General features: G+C 52.0%; 6 protein-coding genes across 6 annotated transcripts; 3 read left to right on the top strand and 3 right to left on the bottom strand.

Moving 5' to 3' along the window:
- Positions 1–90: 90 nt before the first annotated feature.
- PC9H_006444 (uncharacterized protein) lies at positions 91–1,884 on the bottom strand (the record flags this gene model as incomplete). Its single annotated transcript, XM_036775992.1, has 3 exons — positions 91–714; positions 770–1,060; positions 1,114–1,884. The coding sequence occupies 3 exons, from the start codon at positions 1,882–1,884 to the stop codon at positions 91–93; spliced, it is 1,686 nt and encodes a 561-aa protein (XP_036632011.1).
- Positions 1,885–2,405: 521 nt separating this feature from the next.
- On the top strand, positions 2,406–3,071 carry FIS1 (mitochondrial membrane protein; the record flags this gene model as incomplete). Its single annotated transcript, XM_036775991.1, has 5 exons — positions 2,406–2,468; positions 2,515–2,647; positions 2,700–2,801; positions 2,851–2,928; positions 2,980–3,071. 5 exons carry the CDS (start codon positions 2,406–2,408, stop codon positions 3,069–3,071), a joined length of 468 nt encoding a protein of 155 aa, XP_036632010.1.
- Positions 3,072–3,443: 372 nt separating this feature from the next.
- PC9H_006442 (uncharacterized protein) lies at positions 3,444–4,771 on the bottom strand (the record flags this gene model as incomplete). Its single annotated transcript, XM_036775990.1, has 10 exons — positions 3,444–3,463; positions 3,515–3,545; positions 3,619–3,695; positions 3,747–3,836; positions 3,889–3,956; positions 4,023–4,112; positions 4,162–4,394; positions 4,442–4,558; positions 4,611–4,628; positions 4,685–4,771. The coding sequence occupies 10 exons, from the start codon at positions 4,769–4,771 to the stop codon at positions 3,444–3,446; spliced, it is 831 nt and encodes a 276-aa protein (XP_036632009.1).
- A 390-nt stretch (positions 4,772–5,161) lies between these two features.
- Positions 5,162–5,804, top strand: HTA1_1 (histone H2A; the record flags this gene model as incomplete). Its single annotated transcript, XM_036775989.1, has 5 exons — positions 5,162–5,164; positions 5,224–5,240; positions 5,295–5,443; positions 5,497–5,626; positions 5,678–5,804. 5 exons carry the CDS (start codon positions 5,162–5,164, stop codon positions 5,802–5,804), a joined length of 426 nt encoding a protein of 141 aa, XP_036632008.1.
- A 161-nt stretch (positions 5,805–5,965) lies between these two features.
- On the bottom strand, positions 5,966–7,187 carry PC9H_006440 (uncharacterized protein; the record flags this gene model as incomplete). The annotated part of the gene is made up of 4 exons (XM_036775988.1): positions 5,966–6,187; positions 6,239–6,356; positions 6,405–6,637; positions 6,690–7,187. 4 exons carry the CDS (start codon positions 7,185–7,187, stop codon positions 5,966–5,968), a joined length of 1,071 nt encoding a protein of 356 aa, XP_036632007.1.
- Positions 7,188–7,486: 299 nt separating this feature from the next.
- On the top strand, positions 7,487–11,419 carry PC9H_006439 (uncharacterized protein; the record flags this gene model as incomplete). Its single annotated transcript, XM_036775987.1, has 13 exons — positions 7,487–7,582; positions 7,636–7,674; positions 7,723–7,789; positions 7,841–7,998; positions 8,051–8,122; positions 8,177–8,238; positions 8,290–8,953; positions 9,007–9,307; positions 9,365–9,706; positions 9,762–10,110; positions 10,163–10,236; positions 10,286–10,342; positions 10,395–11,419. The coding sequence occupies 13 exons, from the start codon at positions 7,487–7,489 to the stop codon at positions 11,417–11,419; spliced, it is 3,306 nt and encodes a 1,101-aa protein (XP_036632006.1).
- Positions 11,420–11,529: the final 110 nt, after the last annotated feature.

Genomic DNA, 11,529 nt, shown 5'->3' with positions numbered 1-11,529 from the left:
ATATATATCCCAGGCTATCGAATACAATAAAACATATGTGGATAATGAGCTTGACGGCAGGCAGCAGCGAGGACGAAATCCTGGAGCAGGTCAAGACGAAGGCAGGGGTGGGGGAGCGTCAGGCTGAGGGGCGAAAATGAGATTGAGGGGTGGCGTGGTCGCGCTATCCTCGCTCAGAATGGTGGCGATGATAGATCGCCCTGCAAATGATCGCCCAGCTAAACTCTTCAGACCCTTGTTCGCGCTCTCCGCGTCGTAGTATTTGACATACACACGCCCAACGCCCGCAGCCTCGTCGGCCCTTGTCGCATCCTGAGGGTTCAGCCCTTCGCCGCCCCACTTAGACTTGTCCCGCTTAATTGGACGAGGAATCCTAAGGTCTTCAACCGGTCCGAATTTCGAACACTCTTCCTTGACGTCCTCGTACAAATCGCCATACTCGCCGTCGTCAATCAGATCGTCAGATGTGACCATGTTGAGCATGAGTAGAATGCGAGCATCTTGGCCGTTGCTCTCGCCGGCTGGCATGATGGGTCTGGGGATTTCCGGGAATTGGTCGTATGGAAGATTGGGAATCATGCCGGGTGTTCCTGGTTTGGCACCAACAGATGCACGTTGTACCACGAGGTAGCGGTCTCCCAGCTCCATGCCGTTCAGAGCCTGTATGGCCACATCCGTGACGTTTGGGTCAACGTATTCGAAGAACGCGAAGCCCTGAATCATTGCGAGCGTTAGCAAATATTAACGGAAGAGGAAAACTGCCGGGTACCTTAGAAGGACCACTGCCGTTCTCGCGAACCAGATTGAAGGCCTTGAGCTCGCCGAACGTCTTTAGCAATTCCATGACTTGCTCTTCGTTGAGGTACACAGGAAGGCCACCGACAAAGACTTTGTTGATCGAGTCAGGAACATTCGTAGAAACGACACCAGGTACGTGCACGCTGGGGGAAGACATGTCGATGCCGCCGTAATCTTTGGGCCGGCGAATTTTGAGGGGACCGTTAATGAAAATGATGCCGTCAAAAGCCATAGCGGCGGTGGCATCTTCAGCGCTGCGGAACTGTAGTTACGTTAGTATTGATTGTTCATGTCGTGAAAGGAATGCAGACGAACTTCGACGAAGGCGTAGTTCTTTTCGTAATTACACTGAACGGCGAGAACTGGGTTTCCTGGACCACCTGTACCGATGCTCATCTCAATCATCTTCGAATTGAAGAAGTCAGCCAAGTTCTGCTCGGTGATATCGGGGGTGATGCTGCCGATATAAAGACGACGCGACTGTCTGGAGAGGTTCGGATTAACGCCGATACCCATGCCAAAGGTCTGAACAGGCATTGGGGGAGGTAACCCAGGGATTCCTAGAATAGGCGGGATTTGCGTTCGGTTGGCACCAGGAAGGTTGAACATCCCTTGAATGAAGACATTTCTTAGCACGACTAGTTTGGGGAGCAAACGTATGTGTCTTACCTGTTTGCTTCGCTTGCATGGCGGTATATTGCTCGTAACCTGGGGCATGGACATCCCAGCCAGATGCTTTGCGTTTTCTTTGCGACAGGGGCACAGCGCCTTCGGGAGTTGGTGATCGCCGCTCTGGCGTGCCAGGGCCTTCACGCTTGCCCCCTCCCCCGCCTCCACCGCCACCACCTCGACGACGGTCCCCGCCTCTGTCATCTCTGAAGCCTCCTCCCCCTTCCTCGTCTCTCCGTCCACGGTACCCACCTCGTCGGTCATCATCGTGTCGAGGGCGTCGGTGGTCGTCGTGGTCTCTTCCCCCACGACCGTATCGTTCATGGCGGTCATCTCCTCTCCTGCTTCCGTACCTCTCTGCACCGCGGTCTCTGTCCCTATCACCTCCTCGATGATGGCCCTCCCTATCACGGTCATCGTGTCTGCTCGATCGGTGTCGCTCTTCGCGGAATGCCCCACGTTCTGTAAAAAGAAAAGGAAACGGAACCTAGGTAAGTATGAAACGTTGCAAGCGCTATTCAAGCACTTTGACGGTGACTCTGTCAGGTACGGAGGACGACCAGATCTGCGAGGGCTAGCTAGCTGAAATGGGTGGGTAGTTGCATGGTGCGAGAACAATGAAGGGGAGGCAAATGCACCATGAGATCAACGTTCTCCGAACAGCAGGATGACAAAAAGGAAAAATGTCGCCAAGCTCGTCAACGAAGCGGCTTCATAACCCTGGAGTCAAAGTGAGTGTAAAGGAGAAATCTGGGCTCACCATATTCGTCGGCCATGGTGATGGTCACTTCGTCGTCAACCTTTTGGTGCAGTTGGTTGGTGAGAGGGAACTCTTTTAAGCTCCGCACGTCTGAGGCCAGAGCTCGCGGTGGGCGCCTCTTCTACACCCATATTCGTACAGCACCGGCTTGCATCATTCCCCTCGTCCTCCCAGAAACATGCCTACAGATTTACCATATGCCGCAGATGCTGAAGTGTCTCTTTCATTCGACGAACTCGACGTGAGGAATCCGCTTCATGGTTGTCGCCATTGCTCATTCCTTCCAGGTGCTCCGGACTCAATATGAGAAGGAGCTCGCGCAGCAGCACGTCACGGTACAGACAAAGTTTAACTATGCATGGGGCCTAGTGAAGAGCCCCCGGCAAGGGGACAATGTGGAGGGCGTGCGGCTCCTACAAGGTATGCGTCCAAAGCGCATGCCCTACGAAGCTAATTCCTGCGTGGCGTGTAGACATATATCGCGCAGAGCCAACACGACGGAGAGAATGTTTGTATTATCTCGCGTTGGGCCATTTCAAGATGGGAAACTTCCAAGAGGCGAAGCGATTTAATGGCGAGTTCCATCGTTCCCCTTGTTGCTTTGTCCCCCTGACATTCTCCAGAGCTATTACTAGAGAAAGAGCCAACGAATCTCCAGGCTCAGAGCCTTTCACAGCTCATTGACAGTGGAGTAGCAAAAGGTATGTTGTATCGACTGATTTTGTGTATCGATTGCTCACTTTTATCGGAAGAGGGCTATATTGGAATGGCTATGGTTGGCGGTGTCGCAGCCGTGGGGACGCTTCTCCTTGCTGGTCTTATACGGGGAGCCATTCGAAAATAGATAAATCATCTGAGCGCTAATATCTTCGTCTATACATTGCCCATACCGCCCTCTTATCTTACGCTCTGACGACATGCCACACGACCAGACATTCACGTTGACCCTCGCTATCACACCCTCAAGGTGCAAGCTAACGCTATATTTCCATTTCCGGTATACTGGTTGTATAGTCCCCTTGACCTTAATCTGCCGCAAAGGCTCAAGCTTTCCATCTGTACATCAATACTATAATGCCTCAGTAATACAAGATGCAATGTCAGGATGCGTGAATAATTAGTGTATGTAGATGCTTGACTTCCTCCTCTAGCGCAATGTGTGTCTCGCTCGGGCTTGATAAATAGATAATCGTAGATTTGCGTGAATATCGTAAGGTCATGTTGGAAGAAAGTTGGCTGCAATGGAGGTTAGAAAAGTGGTTGAACGTTGGACGGGAGGTGCCTTACCAGCTTCGGCCATCATCTCCTCTGGTGTTCTCTAAAGAGAAGGGCGTGAATTATTTTTATCTCCATACCCATGTGTCAACGTCAGTAGGTGGTGTGATAGGTACCTTAAATGCAGCGATGCCGAGTATGACGAAGCCGGCTAGAACTCCAGCGGAAAATATGATCCAGAAGCACGCCCATACTGTTAAAGAATGAATCAATATACGAAGGTGGCGGCGGGGAAGCAACGTACTGTGAGCAGGTACTCTCGGAATTAAGACGTTGAATTGTGTGGCGTCAGACTGATTGGTTTTATGAAAGAATCGATCGTCGGCAACATCCCCTGGTGATAGAATGAGCTATGCTAGACAACTTGCAATACTTGAGGTACTAACATATGACGAAGAGGATACTGAGTGCAGAGTGAGCTAAAGGATGAGAAACATAATGCACGAAGTACTTACTTCATGACACCGACGAAGAGGCAATACCATCTCAGAGGCTCTCTGTTGAACGAACTTCAGCTAACACTTCAACGGTACGGCGAAGAACGTACGCATGGTCAATGAACCAGAATCCGATCAGTAAGCCCTCGTAGAACATTGTCAACAGGATCGTCCTAGTGGCATATATAGTAAGCACATCTCAAGATAGACAATAAGCCTTACAGTTTGTCGAGGATGAGTACCAACGGCATGACCAGCCCTACGCCGAGCACGAAACTCATGATCTTGGCGACCAAGGTATCGAAGCCGGCCAGTATAAATATCCCACCGAGCAACGTGGACCCGATATAGCCAGCGGAAAGAATAATGTACGGATGTCCCCCTTCGACTATTGTCGCACCGCCGATGAACGGGTCGATCGTCACCTTCAGTATCCTGCCCCCAGTTAATATCGCCTAGTAGACAATTAGTTCGGAGTCACACGAAGCCACGGGGCACGCACCATTGATATGTGGCACAGTTCATGCCAACCTATCGTAAAGAGCTTCAATGGGTTGATGATATTCCGTACGCCGGGGACGTTCCAGAAGCCAAAGATAACCACACTCATGGCAATAATCTAAGGGATATAGGTAATTGGATCCATAAACCCAATTTAGCTGGGAACATACCACATAGCAGACAACAATCTAAGCATATTGCCGTCAGCCATCGACTCGAGTTCCCAGCAGTTATCAGGACACACCTGGTCGCCTGTTGGTTGCGCAGCGGGGATGGGCGTTGGCGGAGGTATCGGGTCTGCTATCGGTGGCCTGGTAGGTATGGCTGCCATCGTTCAAGTAAGGCTATGATTAGTGAATCCCGCGACCTGTTATGTGGAGTCCTGGTCGTCGAAAGGTTCAAAGAGAGTGGAAGTGGAGAGCTGGGAAGCCACAGCAAGCCTCGAGAGTTTAATAGATGCGCAGGATGCCCGTTATGTAAGAAAGTGGAGGTGAAGTCGTTGAATCGTCCCGGTGGCCTCGTGTCAACCTGATGTTCGAGTTCTGCGATCACTAAAGGTTCCGTCGGTGTAGTTGTCTAAATAAGGAAATCGACTCGAACGCGTCGAGCACGTGATCATGGATCCCGTATAAAACCACAGGGCCCTCGCATTTCCTCCATCTCCTCTCTTCCCCATCTACCACCTTCTTCAGCCACTCCACCGCAAACAAGAAGTATAAGAATGGTGAGCTATATGCTGTTCTTACCGCATTTTTTGCCCATTCTGAATCGCTGCAATCTTAGTCTGGAAAAGGGAAAGCGTTAGTGAATTTCCCTATACCAACATGCTACGCGTTTTAACGCGTATAAACAAGTGGCAAATCATCGTCTGGAAAGACTGGAAGTGGCGATGCTAAGTCACAATCGCGTTCTGCCAAGGCTGGATTGCAGTTCCCAGTTGGACGTGTCCATAGGCTGTTGAAGAAGGGGAACTACGCCAAGCGCGTTGGAGCTGGCGCCCCAGGTACGATCCCGTATTGTCATCTAGTTAGTTGAATATTCTAATGTCTCCGACAGTTTATCTCGCCGCAGTCCTTGAATATCTTGCCGCCGAGATCCTCGAGCTTGCCGGAAATGCCGCCCGAGACAACAAGAAACAACGTATTGTTCCAAGGCATCTCCAGCTAGCCATTAGGAACGATGAGGAGTACGATCCGTGCCTACTCTATTCGTGTCTGTTTACCAATCCGTTCTCTAGGTTAAACAAGCTTCTCGGACACGTTATCATCAGCCAGGGCGGCGTTGTGCCCTTCATCAACCCCGAACTTCTGCCAACCAAGTCTGCGAAAGGAAAGCGAGAGAGTGGTGCTTCGCAAGAAGTCTGATTGCCTCCGTCCGACCGCCCATCTATACGCATTAGTCGCAACTAATACGCTTGTCGACCCTGTACTTGTATTCTCTGCTAATCTTAGCGTATCTTGTCGAGCTTCTTGCCTTTGCTTACAATGTGATGCATATATTAAATGAATGATATTCAGCGTATATATCATAGATAATCTGCGTCCTCTTGTCGTGGCTTGACAACACCGCTCTTGCCCGAGCTGGCGTACATCACCTCAGCCTCGACGAGCTCCGGGGCATTATATGAGCCCGCTTGCCCTTCCTGGAAGATGTTGCCGAGTCCTGCAGGGAATGTCGATGTTGGTAATTGCAGCTGTTCTGTGGGTCGTTTTGTGAGGAATAGACGAAGTAGGGAATCCTCCGCGGCCTAAGAAATATCTATGAGAGGCAGTTTCTACATGAGACAATTGTCACATACCCTATATTCGGCCATCTTCAATGAGCTTCCGAAACCCTCGCCGAGTTTGTCTCCTCCAGAAAAGATACCAACGACGAAAATGGGTGAGTTGGTGTATCTACCCGTTTCCTTCAACAGTCTGCATGCCATGTTAGGCTCTGAGGGTCGATGATGGAAATGCGATTACCTTGATTTTGGTCGCTCCCGTCCAAATTTATTCACCGCTTCTAGGAGGGCCTTCTTCGGATTGAAGAACTTGATCATGCCTCGTAGGTCAATTTCGCGAGTCAGGAAATACGAGTGAACGAATTGTCTGGCTGATAAAATGGACCGCTTCTGGTATAGAATGGCCGTTATTGAGCGGGGGATAGATGCAAGGGCGTCGGTATGAAGTATTGGAGGACGGGCGGGCATCGGAGGCTGATAGAATACATGAAGGCAAGTGTTACGGAAGAGGGCGACGGAAACGTACCGCTCGATGCCACCGCAATAGAGGACCAGCTCCCATCTCTTGTGATATGCTAGCGCAAGTCAACGGGCCAACGTGAGCGGTGACTGCTGCTTTCAGCACTCGCGTCGGGAGGTATGGATACGACGCGTGAAGGTGTTCCGCGGCGAACAGACCCATCAACGCGTTCCCCAACGGCGCAAGTTGTGCATTCGTCTTCGGGTCGTGGTGGTTCGGGTAATGGGACTTGTAAAACGGGCCAAAGGATTCGTGCGTGCACGCCTGCTGTATTATTTCCGGCGAGTCCAGGACTGACGTGAGTCCTATTCTATGGGCAAAAGCGGAGAGCGCAGAGGTTGGCGGAGGTTGCAGTGAAGCCCATGTTTCCGGAGAAAACGGTTTTGGAAGTTCTGTGCGCTGAAAAAGAGCTTCTTTGGGAGGGAATTTGGAGAGAGACGAGGCAGAAACGGAGACTAGTTTGGCTGCAGTCGACGCCAGCCGTTTCTGCACATGATGGACCATTGGCAAGCGAGTGTTCGTTTGGGCGCGAATGCGCTTGTGATCTTGCAAAAACGCGTCGGTCTTCGCCGGGAGTTAACCCACAAGATAAGTCACTTTCGTATTATGTAATTTGGCGCATTTGACTGCATTTGAAACGCCACGTGGGCCGCCCGCCGCTGGACATATCATTCTTGGCCCAAACCGCCCGGCCAGTCCGACATACTCGAGGCAGTACCACCACAGCTTAAAACACGCCTTCAAGACACACAGATCACCTTCTCCTCATCCCACCACCTCCCGCATCGTGAGCCTGCGCAAAAATGGCAGTCTTGTCTCTGCCATTGAACTTCAACAATTCGTTCTGGACGCACGACTACCGCCGTGGTCTCGAAGTCTTGTACAACAAACTTGAGCAGGTACGCCCCGTACACTGTACCTAGTGGACGGCCGACAGAGCATGCTCTTGTAGGGAGTCGCAGAAAATGAGGAGATTGTAACGTTTATTAGGGTAGGTCTTATTACGCCGTTGGGTAGACCGACGTCTAATCCTTTACAGTCGCGCGCCATTGCCGAGGGCGCGCTGGCCACGTCTCTCACTGTGCCTATGCCTACCGGCGCCCCAGGTGTGTCGTGTTGAACGGCCTTACGAAGCCAGGGAAATAACCGTTTCACAGGAAGTGGCTTCGGAGCCGACGACGGGGCATCTCTTCTCCACACCTTCATTGGCCTCCAGGCGGAATCCGTAGCACAAGGAAAGGCCCATCAAGTCGTGTCCAAAGAACTTCACACTTTAGTCGCGGATCCCTTCGACGTGTGGGCGCGTGGTTATCAGGTATCACATCCCCCCTTTACCGTGTTCACAAAATGACTAATCGCGTACGCAGGAGAGAGTGAAGCAAAGTCGCGCGGCCGTTGTTGAAGGCTGGCTGCGTTCTTATGAACACGCTCAAGCAGACGTAAGAAAGAGCCTTTTACACATGTCTATAGCAAACTCAATCAAAAACATGCAGGTGGCGAAGCTGAAGCAACAATACCTGGCAAAGACTAGGCGCGCAGACGAAGCGGAAGACGAGTACGTGCAGTGCTGTGTAACTTGACGATCGACTATTAACAGCTACTCCAGTGCAAAGTTTGCGCCAAACAGCGGAGGAGTGGATAACTACACAAGTTCCCCTCGGCTTCGTGCTGTTGACGGTCGCGCTCCGCCGCAAAGAACCGCGAGCGTATCGGAACGTATTGCCTTGCGCTTGAAGGAGTTGCAGAAGAAGGCCATGTCCGTTGCTGCTGAGGACCCAAACCACACGCCCCAGGAGAACGCTGAGGAACCGGTGGTCCCCAAGATTGACAAGGGTAAAGGTAAAGCAACCGACGATGCCCCAGGATCCCCTCCAATACTTGCCTCTCCTCCCCCCATGTCCCCTTTGCCCGAGAAGCATCTGGACTTGCCCCCTGCCTCCCCTATCGGTGCACCAAATCCATCCCCCATCCTACTAGCGGGTCTAGCTTTTACACCAGCATCTCTTTCAAAGCTACTTCTACGTGCCTCTCACGAGATGCACTTGCGACCAGTCCGGTTCCCGCTACTTGGTGAATACCAGGATTGTTTCACCGGCGAGGAAATAGCTGCATGGTTGAACGAACACGTCCCTGGATTCGGTGGTGACTTGGATCGAGCTGAGGATGCTGCCAGAGATCTTACCGAGCGGGAGGGTCTGCTGCGTAGAATCGGGGAGCTAGGCAACCAGTTTGAGCTGTCTGACGAGGCGTTCTACCAATTCCGTCCCAAGGTACATATGGTTCCAATCCAACTATGCGAGTAACTTTACTGACGTATCACCAGGCCTTCGACCTTGAAGGCAAAAATGCAGACGCAAACCCACCAGCAGCCCCAGCCAAGCCCTTCGACATCATGAAGCGTACGGGTAACTTCGCAAACCTCGTATCCAAGGCTCTAAACGCAAATCCCAACGGAGAGCCTGCCTACGTGCGGGCGCGCCGCGAAGCAGAAGAAGCCGACAAGGCGTACCGCATCGGTGTACGCAGATTAGACAGGCAACGCCTGGGACTCGAAGATAAGATCGAGGAGAACCTGAAGACTCTTCAGCGATGGGAAAGCGAGAGGTTAAGTGCTGTCAAGACAGGTAAAGCTCCGTTTATATACCGATTACGCGGTCATATACTAACGACACTGTCTTTAGTGCTCCTCCAGTACCACGCCACTCTGGCTAACCTGCCCAAGTCACTTGAGCCCTCTCTAGAGCGTTCGTCTACGTGCATCTCGGCGTACCAGCCTGAGAACGATTTGACTGCGCTCATTGAACGTTACCGCACGGGCCCCTTCCGACCTCACGCGCATGTCTACGAGTCTGTTGCTCATGATGACTCTGACGTTGTCTTTGGTATTGACCTCAGGAAGTGGGCTGAAGGCAGCTGGACTGCCATGACCACTGGTGAAGAGAAAAAGGAGCTGGTCCCCCGTGTGTTGACCACATTATTGAACGCTCTCAAAGCTTCTTACCAGAAACTCGAAAACGATGATGGTAAATCATTAGTGCAGGCATACATAGTACAAGCTAACTTTGCCTTATCACTTAGAGAAGCGCAAGTCCTGGATCTACGAAGTCCCGTTGCCCGCTGCACATCATCTTCGTGAAGCTTTGAACGGACTTGATGCGGAGCAGGCCATTCCTGCTAACTTCTTCGACCAGTATGATGCGGCAGTCATCGCTAGTACCCTGAAGCTATGGATCCTTGAACTCGATCCGCCTGTCGCCCTCTGGGAAGGCTGGGATGATATTCGCAAGCTCTATCCGACTGTTGGCCATACTGAAACAGAGAAAGGCAAAACGGACGAACAGCGGATACAGGACATTAGTGCTGCTTTGCAAAAGCTTCCCCGAGTTCATCTTTATGTTCTTGATGCTGTTGTCAGCCATCTCAAGGAGTAAGAACTTCATTCGACGTAGCCGCGGCGGTTATACTAATACCTCATACAGGCTCATGGCTTCCACGAAGGTTGAAGAGGCCGATGAGGTATACATCACCAAGTTGGCTCTGTCTGTGGGACGCAGTAAGTATCGACAAAGCGTAATCCCTACCAGAGTCTAAACGTCTTTTAGCTATCGTCAGACCTAAAGTCGAAACCGAGCTGTCGATTCAAGACAGGCACCCTACTCGTAAGTCTGAGCGTATGAGTATCCTCCTGTATGTTGATCACTTTGCCCGCAGTCATGTTCATCGACCTTCTCAAGCATTACGACGCCATTCTTCCTCCCACCATTGCTCGCAAGAAGCGCGAATCTGAACGCAAAGTGCCTATCAGGAAGCGAACCGCTCCCATCGACATGCGGTTGAGCCGCAGCCGTATTTCGGTAGGAGCGGACGCAAAACAACTTCTTGCTGCCCAGCAACAAGCGCAGAACCCCTCCCTTGTTCGAGCGAAGTCTCCCCCACTTCCGCCACAGACGCTCCCCTCCATGGAGACTGCCCTTACTTCGCCGCCTCCGCCTCCCCCCGTCGAAAAGCCTGTTGTTCAAGCGCCACCGCCACCTCCTCCCGTTGCTGAGCCTGCTTTGGTAGCCCCGCCACCACCTCCACCCATTGTCTCTCAGCCAGCCGTTCCTTCGCCACCGCCTACGATTCCCTCTCCCCCGGTCAAGACACCAGAGGATCCACCTCGGCCAGCTTTCAAGGAACCCCCTCCCGAAATTGACGATTTGCCTCCACGACCGAGCTTCAAGGAACCGCCCCCAGAAATTGATGATTTGCCTCCACGGCCAACGTTCACGGAACCACCAGTTGAGGAACCCACAAGTTTCACACCCCCTGGTCCTCCACCACCAATCACTAACGTCACGCCGCCAACACCACAAAGCAACAATTTGAAGCGTGTTAGTGCAACTTACCGATCGAACAGCCCCTCTCCAACCAAGATAGCCTCGCGTAGCCCTTCCCCTCCTGGTGAAGATCGTCGTTCCTCTTTGTCGCGTTCTTCCTCTGGTCAATCAGCGGCGATTCGCGGTCCCAGAGGTGCTCGTGGTCCCCGTGCCCCTGGCAGTGTGACCAGCATTGTACAAAATTTGAACAGAAGTAGTGTGAGCGGATCTCCGCCTGGCACTTCACATACGTCCCCCGATCCAAGAAGGCTCTCTGGATCCCCAGCACGTCGCTCTAGTGTCCTGAACAGGACATCTGCCTTTTCAAGGAGAACGATGGCTAGCGACGCCGAGGACGACATCGTGGATAAGAAGTAGGCTTTGGAACTTGATATGATCCCTACTTTCCGTGCTGGCAAGGACAATTCTCTGGAGGTGTGTTTATGGTCAAGTATGCGTATGATCTATGTATGGACTCCTAATTATCG

Source organism: Pleurotus ostreatus (genome assembly GCF_014466165.1).
Source record: "Pleurotus ostreatus strain PC9 chromosome Unknown scaffold_4, whole genome shotgun sequence".
NCBI lineage: Eukaryota > Fungi > Basidiomycota > Agaricomycetes > Agaricales > Pleurotaceae > Pleurotus > Pleurotus ostreatus.
The sequence above is the reverse complement of the archived record's forward strand: the minus strand, read 5'-3'. Positions and strand labels throughout refer to the sequence as shown.